The sequence below is a fragment of the Xenopus tropicalis genome, chromosome 2 (genome assembly GCF_000004195.4).
Source record: "Xenopus tropicalis strain Nigerian chromosome 2, UCB_Xtro_10.0, whole genome shotgun sequence".
In the NCBI taxonomy this organism is placed as follows: domain Eukaryota; kingdom Metazoa; phylum Chordata; class Amphibia; order Anura; family Pipidae; genus Xenopus; species Xenopus tropicalis.
The window spans coordinates 82,235,162-82,254,887 of NC_030678.2; the positions used below are offsets into that span (position 1 = coordinate 82,235,162).

The 19,726-nt window shown below is 38.9% G+C and overlaps 1 protein-coding gene across 3 annotated transcripts in view; it reads left to right on the forward strand.

The window, feature by feature from the left end:
- The first annotated feature begins 2,426 nt into the window (after positions 1-2,426).
- The window catches only part of sfpq (splicing factor proline and glutamine rich), a 37,056-nt gene continuing 19,756 nt past the window's right edge, over positions 2,427-19,726 (forward strand). Inside the window, exons 1-13 of one of the 3 annotated variants that reach the window (XR_004221056.1) lie at positions 2,450-3,157; positions 3,859-4,047; positions 4,743-5,044; positions 5,745-5,840; positions 5,949-6,145; positions 6,267-6,351; positions 6,706-6,820; positions 7,002-7,047; positions 7,588-7,706; positions 11,084-13,262; positions 15,598-15,646; positions 16,543-16,610; positions 17,868-17,941. Coding sequence is in view for 1 of the 3 variants with exons in the window: in NM_001127955.1 (NP_001121427.1) it covers positions 2,483-3,157; positions 3,859-4,047; positions 4,743-5,044; positions 5,745-5,840; positions 5,949-6,145; positions 6,267-6,351; positions 6,706-6,820; positions 7,002-7,047; positions 7,588-7,706; positions 11,084-11,239 (1,980 nt within the window). In the remaining 2 variants the exon portion in view is untranslated. 3 annotated transcript variants of the gene reach the window in all.

Consider the following 19,726-nt stretch of genomic DNA (forward strand, 5'->3'; position numbering starts at 1 on the left):
ATTTTGTTACTGTGGGTAAGTGCTTGCTACATACAAATTGTTCCTTGCCTGTCTAAGGGGCACATTTACTAATCCACGAATCCGAATCCGAATGGGAAAAATTCGGATTGGAAATGAACATTTAGTGACTTTTTTGTATTTTTTTCGTTTTTTTCATCGCCGTTACGACTTTTTCGTAAATTGTAGCGACTTTTTCGTAGCCGTTACGATTTGCTCGTATATTGTCACGACTTTTTTGTATTGAGTGCTCGTAAATGGCGGGCAAACCTTTCAGACTTTGCATGATTTTGGAAGACTCCCATAGGACTCAATGGCACTCTGCAGCTCCAACCTGGCCCAAGGAAAGTCACGATACTGAAGCTTGAATGAATCCGAAACTTTCGTACTCTGCACTACGGCTACGAAAAAGTCGCGACAATTCGCGCAAGTCGTAACGCTACGAAAAAGTTGCAACAATTTACGAAAAAGTCGTAACGGCTACGAAAAAGTCGCGTCAATTTACGAAAAAATCACAAAATACCGATCATTACGAAAAAAAACGCATTCGGCTGCTTTTCGCACGTTTGTGGATTAGTAAATGTGCCCCTAAGAGTCATGGAATCATAGAAACCAAGAAACAACACAAACAAAATAGCTTATTCCAGAAAACTAATGCAGCAAAGCTTTATTTTATTTTTTCTTTTAATTAATTTATTTGCCCTGTATAGATGTGGATCTTAAGTAAATGTTCAATCATTTTTGCCCTCTTGGTTTTGTCTAATGTGGGGGATATGACAAACTGCTTGCTATACTAATGTAAAATCAAAGTTGTAGTAAAATATAAAAAATCAGTACATTACCTTGTCCTAAGCAGCCTATTCAAAATGGGAATACACACAATATTTTCACTTTCTGTTAACTGATTTACAGATGCCAGCATGGTAGCTGCCATACTGCTTAGAGTGACTCATACAGGAAGTGTAATCCCTCCAACATCCTGTTCAGCTGATAACTTCCTACATGCTCCAAAAGTGCAATGTGTCCTTTGTAATTAAGATGTGCATACTGTTAGATTTTCAAAACTACTAAAAACGTTATGTTAAAGGGAGCATACAGTGATCAGCAGGCTAAATGTCTAAGAGGGAAATAGAAAGGGTTAGTACTGGGTCATTTCCAGTCCTAATCAAACTAAAGGATTACTGGCAATAAGTATTTATCTCCAAACTGCTCTGGTTAACAGTGATTTTATATTTTTATTTCATTTCAATTTCAACATATCCTGTGTATTAGGTACCTGCAGTATGCGCTTATGAATGTGATACTCTATTTACTATTAGCAGTGGCTGTTATGAGTTGTCCTGTTGTATTCTGTTGGTTAATTCATTTGGTTTAAAAAAAATTAGGATGCTTTTTTAGAGAGAAAATATATTTTTAAAGAACTAGTAAACAAAATCATCAGTGGTTGACCAAGGTTTCTAATTGCCAGTATTCGAATATGAAAAGGAACCCCCCGGGCAAGTTACATTGGCAGCTGGCCTTTTGGAGAAGCATTGAGGGTGTTTACCTTTTTTTATCTTCCTTTTGGATCAAAACAAAAAGGTTTTGAAAAGACCAGTCGTTATGGACATATGTCCTTTTTCCCAGCTCATTGTGCTTCTGTGAGCGAAAACCCAATGCAAAAGCCCAAGGGCTAAGCCGCAGTAGAGGTGCATCAATGACTGTAGCTTGTTTTTCTCATAACCTCACTCATAGTGGAGGGTTATTTTTTCATTTTAGCAGTTTTACATACAATCATTCATAGCAAAGGAAAGTAAACACATAAGGGTTGCATTTCTAAAATGACATTGTTAGGATTGAAGTTAATCATTTTAGGTATATATTCACAAGTGGCACCCTTTGTGATTGCCATTAGGACCTCAGGGCAAAGGTACCCCTGGGCCTCAACATACATGTGACATTTTTGGTACTAAAAGGGTTAGAAAGTGTTACATACATACACAGTATCTAATACACTCAGTTTTGATCGATTAATTAGCATGTGCACTTGAAATTACAACCAAATTACACCAGAAACTATTTTCTGACAAAATTAGGTCTATGGCACAAATACTCTGAAACAAAGCGCGGCCATAATTAAAATAACGCTTATTATAGTCTCGAGCAAAATTTCTCACAATATTGCAAAACCTCTATTGCAAGGAACCTCGATATCAATCATCAAATCACAGCTCTGAGGCAGCACAACTGGATTGGCTAATACTGTTGTCCTTCTTCATACGGAGCCAATCGCGTGGCCCTTTGTGAGACAAAATGCCTCGCTCTAGCTCTTTGACCAATAACATTTCGACTGCCGCAGTTTGATTGGTCCTTTTGTTAGTTAGTGATTCGAAGGGCGTGGCCAGCGAGTTTCTATATAACAGAAGGACAAAGAGCGCAGCAAGCTCTCTCGCACGCCGCCATTTTAAAGTGACGACTTTTAATCCCTTGTTGTAACAGCAAAATGATGCCCCGCGATCGATTTAGGAACCGCGGTGGTGGAGGAGGTGGAATGAGTATCTATCGTCGCGGAAACGGTGGCCGCGGAGGAGGGATGCCAAATTACCGGGGATCGGGATACATGGATTCTAACCGGGGCCCCCATCAAAATCAGCAGCAGGGTCCTCCGCAGCAAAAACAGCAACAAGACAAGCAGCCCGCCCAACAGCAGCAAAAACAGACTCCTGCTCAAGAGCAGAAACCCGCACAACAGCCACAGGCTGCAACCAAGCCCCAGGATTCCCAGGCTCCTCAGCCCCCGGCCCAGTCCCCACAGTCCAAGCCCGCTCCGTCCCCACAGCAGAAACCGGGCACCACTCCCCAGCAGCAACAAAGCCAACCTCAGTCCAGCCCTGCTAAACCAGTGCCCCAGACACCGCCCCAGCAACTACAGAAGCCGCCCCAGCAGCCACAGCAGCAGAAACCCGCGCCTCCTAATAATGCTTCTTCACAGGCCAAACCTGGGCAACCCCCTGTCCACCATCACCAACAGCAGCAGCAGAGGTCTAGGCCTGGAATGAACCAAGTCGGACAAAAGAGGCCGCATCAGTCCCGCTTCCAGTCTCAGCCCCCGCCCCATGCCATGGAGTCGGATGCCGCTGAGGAGAAATCAAGCGCAGACGATGTCTCCGGATGGAGCGATGTGAGTGCAATGTAAAGGGTGTTAGTCACGGTACTGTAGGGCTGGGGCGTCTGGCTATTGCGCCGGTAGTTGTTTGAGCGCGCACAATTCTATACAGCCGCTTTTATCTAGCAGCAGGGGTTTATTACTTGCCTGATACATGGCTATATTTTCCTCACAGACCGCAGTTCCTTAGAGCCAAGGTCTAGTGTTAGCTTTGCCGTAGTCATTGCTGTAGAACTTCATACATCCTATATTGAACACCATTGTATAAAACATTCAACTGAATGGGGGCTGGGCTCATAGGCCTCGCATAGTCCGGGGTTTACTTCGTACACAAGTCTGTATTGGAATCCCCTTTGACTTTTAGTTCCTTGTGTTATTCATGGGTCGCTTTTCCAATAATTCTAAATTCAAATTACCATTTGATATTACTATTTTATGCACAGCATATGAATCTTTCTGTCGTATGTGGGAATGGGAAGCTCCTAAAATGGCTGCCTGCACTTCCTCAGCCTTTGTGTAGAGGCTCCATTTTAGAGTCGGCCCCTCCCCCTCCCTGTGCATACAGTAACAGAGGCACGCTGATTGCTCTGTTATTTGTGAACCGTGTTTATTTGATTTAGGACGTTTTTATGCTGTAGTAATTGTTACAGACTATACAGATTGTTATAAGATTTTTTTTTTGTATTTAATTGTTTGTTTTTATTTTTTTTAAATAGGGTGTAAGGGCTACACTTTCACTTCTGAAAAGGCCAGGAGAGAAGACCTACACTCAGCGCTGCAGGCTGTTTGTTGGCAATCTCCCAACTGATATAAACGACGATGAATTTAAGAAACTGTTTGAAAAATATGGGGAGCCAGGGGAGGTGTTCATTAACAAAAGTAAAGGCTTCGGCTTTATTAAACTGGTAAGTAAAGGTTCTTGATATTGCCACTGGGGTTGATCATTATTTGGTTTCACTGTTTCTTTCCTAGCAGCTTTAGATTTCTTGGGTTTGTGTTAACTTTCTAGGGTTCTGTTGGGGCACATACAGGTTTCCCATTCAATAGGGCAATTGGCTTATAAACAAATATTGATAAACACATTCTACATGATTAAGTTTAACAATGCATCAGACAAGTGTTTTTTTTGTGGTTTGATCATTTAAAGCACCAGCTTCTGCTTTCCTTTGCAAAGCCGCTATAAGTGAGATAAACACCACCTCAGACTTCTGTCAAATCGCCAAGGGATGGGCATATTTGGGATTCTTTTGGGGCCTGTACACGTGGGGGCTCAGTTTTGTTTGGGTTGTGACCCATTTTATTTAAATGGCCATGACAGACTTATGCACACTTATGGAAACTCCTGAGGTGAGGATATTTTAAAATGAACATAGGTGGTTTTTTAAAGGCAAGCTAAAGTCTTGAAGCTTAAGCTCTTCTGTATTTAATGCACAGATTTGTCATACTTCATATTAGGGGCCTAGATTACATTAAAATGATGGCCCAAAAAACTTTAGGGTTAGGTAGCCACATCTCTGCAATGTGTTTCGAGCTGAATTGAATGAAGTTATATTGCCAGTGCTGACTATAGAGATCTAACTTAATGTTTTTCTTTTTATAGGAAACTAGAGCATTAGCAGAAATAGCTAAAGCAGAGCTTGATGACTTACCAATGCGAGGAAGGCAACTACGTGTGCGGTTTGCAACACATTCAGCTGCACTCTCTGTTCGCAATCTATCTCCATTTGTTTCTAATGAGCTACTGGAAGAAGCCTTTAGTCAGTTTGGACCAGTGGAGCGAGCTGTAGTTATCGTGGATGATCGAGGGAGGTCAACGGGAAAAGGAATAGTTGAGTTTGCAGCAAAACCAGCAGCCAGAAAGGCACTTGAAAGATGCACTGATGGAGTTTTTCTTCTGACCACGTAAGTCTGCCATGTCTTCACTGGCATGTGGTGTAGTTTTAGTTTAGGGTGATATAGCATGATTTAAGTGGGCAAACCTGTTCTAGTGTATAACTTAGCACATGTTTGCTTTCCTCTTTTAGTTGGCTTAGGATATCTAGTAGCTATGGGCTGCTGCCAAGGTGCTGCCTAGTTTTGGTAAATGAGCCAAACTGTCTACTTGAATTGTCCAGATTTTTGTATTGTTTAACTGCTGACATAAGGTTTATAAATTCTCTTTTGACTCTTGATTTTCTAATAAGAGAACTGTATTAGACAGCATTGGCAAGTGTAGCTGTAAGAAAGAAATGTCTTAGAATACAGCTGTCTAAAGCATACTAAGATGGAAATCCATGGTTCTTGAACCTGGAGAATTCTCAGGATCAAAAACTAACTGAACAGGTCCCATGTGGCTCTAAGTCGCTGACTGACCAGTTAGAGGAAGGTTTGGCTATTGCATTGGACATGTTTTTTTCTGGCTTTTATAGGATACATTTTGGGTAACTTGTAAATCTTATTTTGCACTACCTAATTTTTTGCAAAGTATTTGGACTTAAAAGCCACTAGATAGGAATAAAGTCAGTGTTGCATATTCAGCTTTACCTAGTTTGGTAATTGGGACATGCCTGAAGTATAATTGTTTCATTAAATTTAGTGTTGATTATTAACATCTGATTTGCAGTACCCCAATGCCAGTTATTGTTGAGCCCCTTGAACAATTTGATGATGAAGATGGGCTGCCTGAGAAACTTGCACAGAAGAATCACCTTTACCAAAAGTGAGTGGTCTGTCTTATATGTGTTGGTCTGTATACAGCGTTTTATAATGAAGGCTGTCTGTGACACTGACATTTCAGTCACTTAATGATCCTGTCGCTTTGTTAAAGGGAGAGAGAGGTTCCACCAAGATTTGCCCAACATGGAACTTTTGAGTTTGAGTATTCTCAGAGGTGGAAATCTTTGGATGAGATGGAGAAACAGCAAAGGGCACAGGTAGAGAAAAACATGAAAGAGGCAAAAGAAAAGCTTGAAAGTGAGATGGAAGATGCATATCATGAGCATCAAGCTAATCTCTTGCGTCAAGGTAAATGGCTTCCGTGTTTAAGCTTTTCCCATATTTTCATAGTATGTGGCTGTTTAAAAATCTGTAAGTTGTCTAATGTGGCTAGATCTTGGAATTAACTTATTAACTTGTTTTGGCTTAGATTTAATGAGGCGTCAAGAAGAACTCAGGCGCATGGAAGAGCTTCACAATCAAGAAATGCAGAAGCGCAAAGAAATGCAACTTAGGTAACTATCCATTAGTATCTCTTTGTTAAGCAGTTTTTGGAAGTCATGGTTTTCAAAGACCAGTTTTCATTCACACCGCACTAGGCCAGATCCAGACTGGTATGGGTGAAAAAGCAAAATGGTTGTCCTTTTTAAGGGGGCTGCGTAAGTCTTAAAAATCCAAATGGTTTCCACACTTGTTTTGCTGTCATTGCCCCAGCCTGCAAGACTAATTTGTCAGAAGTCATCAATAAAATGAATAATTTACAATGTGTACCCTCCATTCTTCCAGAACAAGTCCCTAACTATGTATTTCTAAGTAGAGACCCCTGATACATTGTAACATTTAAAATTTTGGTCAAATCCAAATTATAGGCAAGAGGAGGAACGGCGCAGGAGAGAGGAAGAAATGTTGCTCCGCCAGAGAGAAATGGAAGAACAGATGAGGCGCCAGAGAGAAGAGGGTTATCGTATGAGTTACATGGACCCAGTATGTCATGTCTCCATTTCATAATACATTAATAAATAACACGTTTAAAATGTTCAACTTGAATGCCATATTTTAACTGCCCTCAGGTTGGGCTAATGCAAATTTTTTTATAACAGTGACTTATTTTTAAATATACTTTATTCTGCATGTACCCTTAAATTCTCTCATTCAATCATTTTAGCGGGAACGAGATATGCGCATGGGAGCAAGTCAGATGTCCATGGCAGGTAAAGTGCCTGTTTAAGTTCTGCCTAGAAAAACTTGCCCTTGTATATCACACTAAGCTGTTGCTGGGTTTATCTAGCATATCCATGCTTTAGCAAATGCAAATTGTGGTTTTGTTACACTTTACAAAATACATTTGGTTTCACAAAGGTAATCATGCATGTAGTGTCTCGTACAAAAGTCTTATACAGTACAATCAGTCATGGTTATCTGTACAAACATAGGTCAGCTAAGTATAGCAAGAAATCGCTTTAAATACCCAAGCTATTTAATACACAGAATATGAAATTGTATAGCCAATACATGAGCATATACTGACAATTCTATTGGAGAAAATGGTGAATCATACAAGGGGGGTAATTTACCATAAAGCCTTAAGTAAACCACACTAGCCATTTTCCCCAACTTAATGTATGTATTCTAGTTTTATTAGGTTAGTATGACTGGTTTACTACATGCCTTGGAATTGCAGTGTGCAGATTTTAGTCGGCTCTTATTTTGCAGTCTATTTTTCTTGTCTAATGATCGTCTTTTGGTTTTAGATCCCTATGGTGCTGCAAGCCAAAAGTATCCACCGCTTGGAGGAGCTGGTATGGGCTATGAAAACAGCCCTGGGGTAGCACAAGCTACCATCAGCTCATCAATTATGGGAGGAGACATGGTAATGTATCCATTCATGCACTGCTAGTGATAGTTATGTGGATCAGTGATGGCCCAGTTGTGTAAATCAGGCCTGTTCTAAGAGCCTTTTTTAGCAGCTTGACAACATAAGTTTGAGTTGGTGCTGGCCTTTAAAATTTAGCATTTTTTTTTAAGTATCTAAAGGGTATCTATTTTAAATCTAGCTGCATGGGCATTGTATACCTTACTCTGCAAGTGGTATTAACTTTCATCTAAAAATCCTTAGTGGTCTAACGAGTAAATTCATTACAATTAAGTATGGTTACAACTTTGTCTGGCCCGTGCCTGTCATAAATGTAAATGTAAGATTTGTTTCTGTAACATGATCTTTGAACAGATGACTTGTGATAGTTTTTTTGTGAAAACACTGATATTGTATTATCAGTAGTAAAAGGCTGGCTTTGCTGTCAGATTTTAATGTTCTAGTTGCCTGAATGATAAACTGATATCACTAAACTGATATCCCATATAGCTTACATCATCTACCCAGGAATTGGTCATCTTCTCAGATGTGGTTTTGATTTTCAGCTGTCTTGTTTTCAGCTAGTAGTTCCCCTATTGCTTAATGCTGCTTACTGTTATATTGCAGTTTTGTTGCATCAAGTAATCGTGAAAGGGCAGAAACAGAACTCTTTGCTATGTCTTATAACTACATACCTGTTTACCATCATATTTGGTATTTAACCTAGCATCTACCATTTCTGTAGGTTTACTCTAAATGTTTTAGTACAGACTGTTCTTACGTTGCCCATGCAAGGTATTGCAATATATGGTAGCTAAGATGTCTGCTACAAACCTATAAACTTCCTCGGAAACTGCCTTTTTCTCAGTAGGCTTGGGCAGACTGAGATAATGGAGGGTTACACTGTATCTGAGGTATGCAACTGCTGCATTGTAGGCCATGCTCTATTACAAAAGGTTTGTGACGGCACTTAATTTATTTAGTCTTTATATGTACTGTTGCAATTTTACAGAAATTAATAGCTTGTTCTGGCCAACTTTTCATTTCTGCTCCACTAATTCAGCGAATGTGTGGACAGACAAGTGTAAATTACTTTGCCTCCCTAGTTCAGCATCAAGCAAGAAGTGCTTTTATCCAAAGTAGAACTGTAATTGTAGGCCTTTTAATCTAATATTACTTTTGTCATGTCTAAACTTCTGGTCTTGAGGTGAGCTAAATTTTCTTGTGATGTGCTGACCCCAGTCACTGACAATCAAGCTAAATTATGGGGTAAGCTTTGGGCTTTAGTTGCAGTGGGCTATGCAGATCAGTACAGCTGCTGTCCCATAGAGGGGCATTGTAGCTAAAAAAACTTGGGTTTTTTTTAAGAAGTTTACTTGTACAATCACTTTACATTTTTACTCAAGTATAATGCAGTGGTATCCAACAGATTGTTGGCTTGTCCAGTGTACTAGCAATTCTAGCAGTAAATTGACTTGTTCTGTTGGGAGGAAATATGAAGCCATTATAAGCTTTTAAACTGTCAGCTGAAAATGCTTTAGAATGCAACAATATGCAGTCACCTCCAGTAATGTTCATGGTGGAAATGCTAAACTACCAGATCCGCTCACTGAATTGGTTAGGCCTGTGGTGATTTTTCTGTATTTGGCTTATTTTGGGAACAGTGTAATGTGCTATAGCGCATTTATGTCCTGGGTGTTTACCTTCAGGCACTTCTGCCAGCCATTAACAAAACTTGCTTTTTTCTTCCAGCCAGCTACATTACTTTGGAAAGTTGGCCAACTTTAACACTTTTTTTGTTAATCTGACCTGTGTGTTAAAAGATTCAGTGGATGGGTAACTTTCCACTTAGAAAATTAATTTTAGATATCTTAATTTCTGCAAGGATATGTATTTTTGTGTAATATCTGTTGGTGATCTTTAAATCGTTTTTCTTTTAAGGCCATAGCTTGTATGCATAGTATGACAAATTAGTTATGTAAATGCTTACTAATAGAAGTTGCCATATTACTCTTCAGATTAACAGTCTAAATGTCACAATCTGTTTACTTAAAAAATTGCAACAATTAACAGCTACTGTCCTAATAAGCAAAGACTACAGTTTACTCGTTAAAGCTAAATGAGTAACTGATTTGTAAAGAGTTCTTCATTCAAAGAATGAGAATGCAGTTTCATTTTAAATCTACCCCATGACCTTCACTTAAGTGTACTATCCATCTTTACTTGAATCTCATGGCTTCAGTAGCCCTTAATCAGTTTAAAAGGAATCTTTCACCTAAGCATTTGGTCTCTTAAAATATGACCATTCCCAAGCACCTTATTTCACAGACAGTAAGCCCTATATGTGTCCCTCAGCTGATTGACCAAGCTCACCTATTACCCTTTTTGAAAAATGGCCTGGTAGAAGCGTTTTGGTTCAGTTTAGAGCTGTAATATGCCTGGAGGTCGCTTTAATTGAGAACCTTTTTAGTATTTCCACTAGACTTTTTTTTAAAATTGGAATTTTAAGGGCTGGGGTCCCAAGACAGTTGGCAAATTTAAATACAAGACTGTCTTCCAAGTTGATGAAGGTACTTATTATTTGGGCAATACAGTGATTGACCCATCATGTTAATACAAATTAGTTTTGTTAATTTTTAAAATACTTCCATAAAAGTTGAATACTTGGTGCGGTGCACTTAAGTCTTTCTGCAAAACTACCTTGAACTGTATTCAGCCACGTGTATAGTTCAGAAAATCATGTGGTGGGTTTTTGAAAGCGCTTAAGTGATAGATTCCTTTTAACGCAACCTAACTTGCCATAGTTGTCTGTTACTTGCATATTAGATATCTAGGGCCATGTGAACTTTTTAGATTGTATGGCATGATTTTATAGGGCCATGTGTATTCTCCTAGATCTGCAGTGCACATGAATTTGTAGGGCCATGTACTTCCTCTTAAGAACTGTATAGAATTTGCATAGGGCCATAATGTGATAAAGTGAGTCTGGCACAGTTGCAGTACTGATAGGCTTGGACTTTTTTTCTTTCTCCACCTCAATTGGTGTAGGTAAACCATTACTGTGCTGTGCTGTTACTTTGACTTTCACTGACTTTACAATTGCTACTTTACACAGTTCAGTAGGTTTCCTTTACAGTTTGTGCTACCTTGTAGCACAGCAATAAGTCTGTTTTTAAAACAGATGTCCTTGTGAAGTGTGGGAGCGTTTCATCGCATGTGTGACACTTAACTAATTTGCAAATTACCCTTTTTTCCTTTCTATGTTCCTGGTACCTGTGGATCGACTCAATGGTGATTGTAACGACGAACCTTGACTTCGGGACCCTTCTATAAAATACATTTTATACACACACGGACAACATCTTCTGTAATGAACTGTATTTCTATTCCAAAAGCGCAATGAGCGCTTTGTCCAGGGGAATGCAGGGACTCCTAATGCCCAAGCTTCCAGAGGGATTGGAACTGTGCCACCTACTGCAGCTGCAGGGGCTGGAGGCTATGGGAGGGGGAGGGAAGAATATGAAGGGCCAAACAAAAAGCCCAGGTTCTAGGTTTCCTTCACTTTAAATCTAATTCCACTGTTTATTTTGTTAAATTTTTAACTCTTGCATTTTAGTAAGAAGCATTTTTTTATGGATGCTCAGATGCTTGACCCAGTATTTGTGAAGCACGTTAATAGTCTAATACTGTTCTGGTAAATGTTTCACAAAGCTTTCCCCTTCCCTTATTTTATGGCAGTGTTTTGATTTTTTTTTTTTTTTTTTTTTTCTCCCTTGTACCCTTTTTTTATTTAACTGTGCCTGTAAAGAACAGCAGCTGTAGTATACTCCAGAGACTTTTTAAAATCATTGAGCTGAACATAAAATGTAATTTTCAAGACAACCAGCAAGGCTTGCTTCAGTGGGTTAATTCTGTGAAAGGCTTCAAAATGATATATGTGAAGCCAACCCAAGTCTGCTATATTTGTTCTCTATAAAGACTGGAGTCTTGCAAAGCTGTGTTTTTCTGTATAAAAGAACTTATCTGCAAATGCCAGTAGGTTTGAAGGGCAGGGCTTGAAATATCCTTTATTCTCCCTGTGATCTGAGCATTTTGTGGCCTGGAAGAAGCTTCAAAAAACTGTCTTTGTAACAGGCTGTATTAACTTCTAAATAAAATGTCAATATGGAAAACTTTGTTTTTGGGATGGGTAACTTTTTTGTGGGGCTGCAATTTTGTGAGCAATTGGATTGAGAGGCTTAGTCTGGGTGGTGTTGCATTTACAAAATGCAATGATTCTTTATTCAAAGGGTTGCCAGCACTCTGATTAAAAACCATTAAACACTTAATAGTAGTAATGTGCTTTGGTACTCTTTATCTGCACAATCCTTTATTCTGATCTGATGGATCATTGTGTGCTTATGTTGCACACTTGTAATTTCAATAGATATAGGATTAGCCTTATCAGGTGGGCCAAAAGCACTCAACATATGATCACAAAGGACGTTTTTTGGTGTGCAGAGACTTTAAATTTTAAGAAGGGTTAGTATGTTTAGTATACAAGAATTGGTTTGGGTCTCCATTCTTTTGAAATATGAGCAAGACCTGGGCTGAAATAAAGATTCATGAACAGTGTGGTAATGGTGTTATGGCTAAGTAGATGCTTGGTATATGAAGTATCTTTATCATAGCATAGTTTTTTTTTTTATTGCCTAGTACATCATGGTGTAAGTAATGTTAACCTAATTGATTTTTGCATTAGAACAAGAAAGCATCTATTGAGAAGTGATCAATAATAAAATTGGACAAAATCCGGCTTGGGTTTGTCTATTCCCATGCAACTCATTCATTTAGTTTCATAACTAAACATAACTTAAATGCTATATTGGCAGCTAACTATCATGCTAGGTTCAATATCCCATGCAAATACAAAATATGAACCTAATATTTTGAAATAAATGGCCAGTGTTAAGTTACTACATATAGTTTGTATATCTATAAAATGAATATACAAATATATCAAATTCAAAGCACCATAAAGGGTGCTATATAAGTAAGATCTCTCCCATACTGCTGAGTTGGAAATAACTCAATGTCACCTTGGTGGAAAGAACCCCATTTTTATTGCAGATTAATATTTGGTTTTAAGATTGGTTGGTGTTGGCTGAAAGTAATACAAAAATGGAAATAAGGTTTACCAGGTTTCTAGATAACCTTAAAATAAACTTTTGTATTGGTTAAAAAAATCCCTTATCAGTTGAATCCTGTAGGGATGTTTTAATTTGTCACCTGCACTAAATAAATGTGCAGAATGGTGCTGTGACATTCAAACATTAACCTAAACTAGTGGTCCTTGTTTCAGTCCTTCATCTGTACAGTTTTTTGTTGGCAGCCAGAGACTTGGGAAATCTTCATGGTATATGATATTAATGAAGTTTTAGCCACTTCAATTGCCCTTTACAATCTTAGTGACCGTCTGTAGCAAGCATTTCTGCAGTGCATAACTTTGAGGAACATAGTGCTACCATTGGACTGTAGGATCCCGGATGTAGTAAACCTGCTTGCTTCAAGATTCTCATTGCTGACAGCCTCCAGGTAGGTAAACCTGTAATCCTCTAACTTGGTGACTTACTGTGTAATGTGATATTCTGATATAACACTTCTGTTGTTAAGATCACAATGCAGCACTTCATGTTTCTCTTCTGGCTAGCTTAATGTTGCCAGAATCAAATATTGTGGGAGCGTCGTCTGTTTACACTGCAAGAAATAGCCTACACCGTTATGAGAAATGCACAAAAAATGCTCTTGTAATTTTTAATTATGGGGGTCTTGTAATTGTTTAAAGTTGCACTTGTTGCCCTCGTGAATGCGCTTTCGTGAAACTGTGATGTTAGTTCAGTATCTTTTATACTTGGTAGAAGACATTGCTTGGGGATGGGTAACAATGTATCATGGGTAAGCATTCTATACTGATGAATTTTGTGTACATTTTTTTAAATGGGTCTTCCAACAGGAAGGCTTGCAATTAATGACTTCTATGGTGGAAGTCCAGTGCTTAAATACAAGCACTTAAAACACTTATGCTACACTACTTTTAACTGATAATTGTAGTTTAAAGGATGGCTGAACTACATATTTGAATATTTTGAGCGTGCCACTAACCTGGTGTGCTGTGGATGTTTAGAAGCCATAAAATCTGCTAATCTGTGCCACCTTTGGCAAATGGCATAAGAAAATTGCAGTATCTAACAAATCTGTAGACTGTGTAAAATGACTATTTTAAATTGACATAGTGGCATCTGGGTTGGAGTCTGGTGATGTCCTATACTGGTTTGGTACATAACCTATTTCATGCTGAAAATCCTGTGGTGGTGTTGCACCTGACCTCCCTGCCTTCCACAGAACTGGCAATGTTAATATTACCACTCATATTCCTGTATCATAGGACTTGAACTTATATCCAAGCTTGGTAGTCTTTAATACTAAAAATGTTATCTATATAGTGGCTAGTACCACTAGATACTAGTAATGTACAAATATTTACTGAACATGTAAGTTTTAAATGCCAGAATGTGTAGGCAATGTACACTTATATGTATGAGTGACTTTAACTGCTCATCTACCGATGTTGTTAAAAAAAAAACTTGTCAAGTGCTTGGCAAGTTAAAAGGCAGAGTACAAATTGGGCTTGAGCACCAGGCTGTACAAGACATCCAAGAACGTGCTGTGACTAATTGAAAACATGAATATAACTGACGTTGCAATGTCTAAAATGAATCTCCTGTGCAATAATTGAGTCGGTGCTTAGCACAAACCTCTTGTAGCACCCAGGATGCGAATCATGAATAGTGTCCTGAGTGCAAGAAGCTCTGAAATAACTATCATTTGGACATGGTTAAAATTGCTTTGTAAATCTAGGCAGGTGGTAATCAAAGTGCTGCATTGTGCTCTTTTAGCTTGTTTTTGTTCTTTAACAAAAGTAAACTTCAGAAGTGTGGTGTCAGAAAGTTTAAAGGTTTAGTCCCTTTTTAAAGTTCCATGTAGCCTTTTTATTAGATGTTTTATGCAATCTAAAACTGCTGATGTGCCAGAAACTGGTATTTCTTCTAGTAGGCTGCAATTCTATATAAGAGGGACTGCATCTTTAACAGCTTTGTTGGGCATACAACTGTAATTAGTACTATGTATTTACCAGGAAAGTTACTGGGCAGGCAGTTATCTCAGCATGTGGGAAGAACTGGTAGAATTCTTCCTTTAGATTTCTAAGGCTTTTGGCCTGTCATGTTAGCCTTCTGTGGCTCTAGCATCTCTTTGCTTCATGGTGCTGGAGCTGGTAGTATACTGATGGGGAATGCAGAGGTGCCTAATCTTTTATAGACTGTTTTGAAGCTAGAGGTGCAACTATTCACTCTGCATACAACAATGCCTCAAGGTCTTGATGGACTTAACACTAATGCTAATCTGAAGCTTGACAGTCAGTTACTGTTTCTTGGCGGAAGATTGTGTGCACTCTTGCATTTTAGTGAGTAATTGTAGCCACCCCTCCACTTCCCAGAACAAACCCCTCATTTTAGTTAATAGTTTGCAAACCATTAATGTGCAAGCCAGATTTCAGGTACCATAACAGGCCAGATATGCTTTCCCTTATGACAGATTTTTGTGACAATGGGGAGCCAATCAGTCTGAACTGTATCTGGAATACTTTACGGTATGGTCTCGTGGGCCTTTTATGGGCTTGAGCTGAGATTCCCTGTAAAATTTCTTGCACACTTAAAGCAGATACTTTCTTGCCCAGTTCCTGAACTATAGCAAAACCTGCATTTTAGCCTTGTTAAAGAATCTTTGGCTCAGGTCCACAATTTGTTTGCATTTTGCCTCTGTCCTTGGTTATATTTTGATAGAAAATAACATAACCCTCTCCTTTTTTTAGGTGATAAAAGTGGGCATTGGTTAGGATTCGCTACAAGTTCCTGTAACAGGTATATTGTGTTCAGCAAATGATAGCTTGTTGTGCAAGTAGTTCGGGTCATAAGGCTGATGTCCAACAGGGAGATTAGTCACCTGCTGTTAAGTCTCTCTCCCAACATGGCTTTCCACCAACAGTAAAGTAAATCACCAGTGGAAAGGCATACGTTTACTTGTTTATCCAAAGTCATGCAACGTTTCCTTCTGTAGAGAACTTTGCACGACTTTGAAAAATGACTTGTATGTCTTTCCACTGCCAATTTACTTTAATGGTAGGAGGGCATTTTGGTGACATTAGTCACCCACAGTTTATCTGTGCTACAACAGGTGACTAATCTTCCCCCTGGGCCCTTGTCATAAAGGTTAATTTAGATATGGCTTTGGTCTAAAAGGTTCTATTAAATATGCCAACATCAAGTTTTCAGTATACAGAACCTTGTCTACATTAATTTTTATTAAGTGTAGTTAGTGTCTCTAAGCACATAAAGCTGGTCATACACACTGCAATATTCAGACTGTGTGGGCTCAATTATCGCCCCAATAATTTTCGTGGTGATTGGGCAGGTTAGAAAACTCTGATAGGATTTCTGTAAAATCTGCACATGTATTGTGTGTTTGACAATATCCTTGGGGTTTTTTTCTAAGGCTTAGCCTACAATTTCAGTCTGAATGTTAGTTTTATATTGTTGCATTTAAATGTATGACCAATATCCGAATCTTTGGAAGACTAAAATCTGAACATATATGGCCACCTTAAGTCTTGACTGTGGGAAAAAGTAGCTATAATAGGTAAATAACTTCACAGCCTAGTACTAATATGCAAGGCAGTCTGCATCAAGGATGCATTTACATCTTCACAGTTGACATGTTTAGAGTGCATTATTCACATCTTAATCCCACTATCTTGCAGGTTTAAAATGCAAATATTACACTGAGTAAGCTTCTTTTGGACAGCTCAAACCATGCCCGTGCCATAAGGTAGGCATGCATATTCTTCGCAATTAACTTTTCTCTATTTTGATTGTTTTCAGTCTAAAACATGTATAAGACATGCACCTACCAAGTATTCTCCAGACTAATCTGATTTTAGTCTAATTAGTTGCAATGTTGTGATGTCAGTAATGTCTTATAATGTCAAATACTTAAGGGCATTGTTGCATGTAACAGTACCCACCTGGAATTAAATACCCTGGAACAGTGCTGTCCAACTTCTGTGGTACCGAGGGCCGGAATTTTTCGGGCCTCCGTGGTGGAGGGCCGATAAAGGAAGCTAGTTTTGACCACTCCCCCTTTTAAAACCACACCCATGTTATCGCGTTACCATAGCCATATTAATGGTGGTAGTACAGCAAAAACCTGCCATACTCTGCCTGCCCTACCCTGCCTGTGTGCGCCATACTCTGCCTGCCTGTGTGGGCCATACTCTGCCTGTCCTATGCTGCCTGTATGTGCCATACACACAGGCAGCATAGGACAGGCAGAGTATGGCACACACAGGCAGGGTAGGGAAGGCAGCGTATGGCACACAGGCAGCATACAGTGACACAATGCTGGCACTGCACCTACAGTCTGCACAATAACTATATTAAAAAACGTTTTTTATTGCTTTACCACCACAGTATATGTTCTTTTTATAGTGTGCAGGGTTTATTTGTGGGTTTCTACTGCTCTGAGGTGTGAACAATGTGGATGATTACAGCCTGAGGTGTGAACAATGCAGAGATTAGAAGGTGTGAACAACACAGTGGATTAAATTTGTCAACAATACAGGGGGTTTACAGCCTGAATCTGAGGTGTTAACCATGAAGGGGGCCAGTTAATCACAGTACTGATACCATTTAAAGCTTACACAAAGGTAAGCCATCAAAGCAGCCAGACAGGTGGGGGGCCACACAGGGTGGATGCGGCCCACGGGCCTCCAGTTGGACAGTACTGCCCTGGAATATTGAATTGTTTTGGGTATTTGTAAAGGTTCATCTCTCAAAAGGGCTTTGTTTACTGTACCATCTTTGTAAAACATAAACCCTAACTCTATTTATGCTCTAAGCATGCAATATAATTGATTGTATGGAAAAAGTTAGAATGCATTCCTTTAGAAATTTGCAGTATCTTCATGAAAGTAGTGGTGGGGGAAGCTATTGAGTTTTTTTATGGAAGCAAGGAAATTCTGTTTTTAATCCACAAATCAAATTAAAAAGGGTTGTTCATTCCTAATTACTTTTTTCCTTTTTGCAGGTGCAACATAGAAATTGGAAGTGGAATCTGGAATTTATTTATTTTTTCTTCAAAATAAAGTGATCTTAATGGTATGGCTCTTGTGGTGTTTTTAGGCCTGTGGGGAGCAAAATGCTGTGTCTAATGCCAGTGGCTTGTGTCTGTAATTTTTGTCTTTCAGCTGAAATGCTTTCTTTGAAATATGCAGTTGCCCCATTTAATGGAAACTATACCCCCAGAATGAATACTTTACCAAAAGATATATTCTATATAATGTAAACTCTGTAAATATTGGTCTTTTACATCCTTTCCCTTTATCCACCATTGAGTCATGAGCTGTGTGCTCCCTCAGATCACATGACCAGATAAAATGCAGCTCTAACTGTAACTGGAAGTGTGGAAGCAAAAGGTAGAACTCTGTCCATTAATTGGCTGACAGCATGTATGTGTGTCTTGGCTTGTTTGGGATCCTAGGAGGTGGCCCTTAATTCTTAAAATGGCAATTTTCTATTTAGGAGTACCCAATAGCACATACTACTAAAAGTAAATTTTTATGAAAATTTTTGATGAAGCAGGGTTTACATATGAGCTTGTTTATGCAATATATTTTTAGAGACCTACATTGTTTGGGGGGTATAGTTTTTCCTTTGAGATTCAGGATGCATAACAGCATTGGTGTCTTTAACAAATGTTGAAAATGCCATGTCTAATAACCTTAAGCAGAGTTTTTGTTGTGACATGGCTATATTACATTACTCAAGCTCACATTTTTCTTGCAAGTATTAATGTAAAACTAAAACAGGAAAATAATATAGGGGGTAGTATATATTTTTGTAACACTAACTTAGCAGTCAATCTAATAAATGTAAAATGACTTTATTTCAACAATTGCTATCTTGGTTAAACATTTGGACTGGGTTCACTAACCAGACTGTGGTGCCTTATTTTTCTGCTTTGAAGATCCTCTTAGTGCCTGAGCTGACTTGTGGTGTTTTTTTTTTTTTTTTAAAGTTGTCTTGCACAAACAATAATTCCCCCCCCCCCCCCCCAAATAGTTTTTCTTAAGAAACCTTAAAGTAATTTAGTGGTCTTTGCAGATCTTTATATAAATGTAATTGCTATTAGAAGCAGTGTTTGTTCTGAACTACTGAGTCTTGAAATGTAGCAAGGGAAGGGCAATGATCTGGCTCCTTGAGATCTGCATCTTGTCACAGGTAGAATATATCCACTGTTGTGGGCTAGTACAATTGCTTTATTAACTATGGCTTATCCTGTAAGCAACAGGGTCTGCCAAAACGCTCTTGTCAATTAGCATCCATACTTTAAGGACAAATATGAACATCTCTTCACAAAGGTAGAATTCAGTTCTTAAATCTAATTGAATACATATGAGCTCTCTGGTACAGAGTTATCCAGTAGCCTATAAAACAGGCTCCCGAATCCTACCATTTTGCTTATGTGTCAGAGGTTCTTCTTACAAAGGGTGATCAGACTGTCGACTGAGGTCTTTGGATGTTGGCAAATCCCCAGGCAGAGGTGTCACTTTATACAGACCCAATAAAGAAACTGTAGGTTTACAAAAAAGGTTTTGTAGGCAGTTCCCATTATCCAAACCTCTAAACACAAGGACAAAATTGTGGCTGAATATAGTGCGTAGCAAGCTTTGTGTGGTCTTTAATAGCTACATCTACATTGCTCCAAGATCAAGTTATAGCCCATGCCAGTTGTGATGCATGCTTACTGCCCTAGGCAATCTACATATTTGTCTGTTTTTACACCTTTAAGCTTTCTTTGCATTAATGTTGCTTGCCAGCATATCATTCTCTTAGGGTGCCAAGGAGAGATAACACCATTAAGTCTAAGTTGTGACCAAAATTGAG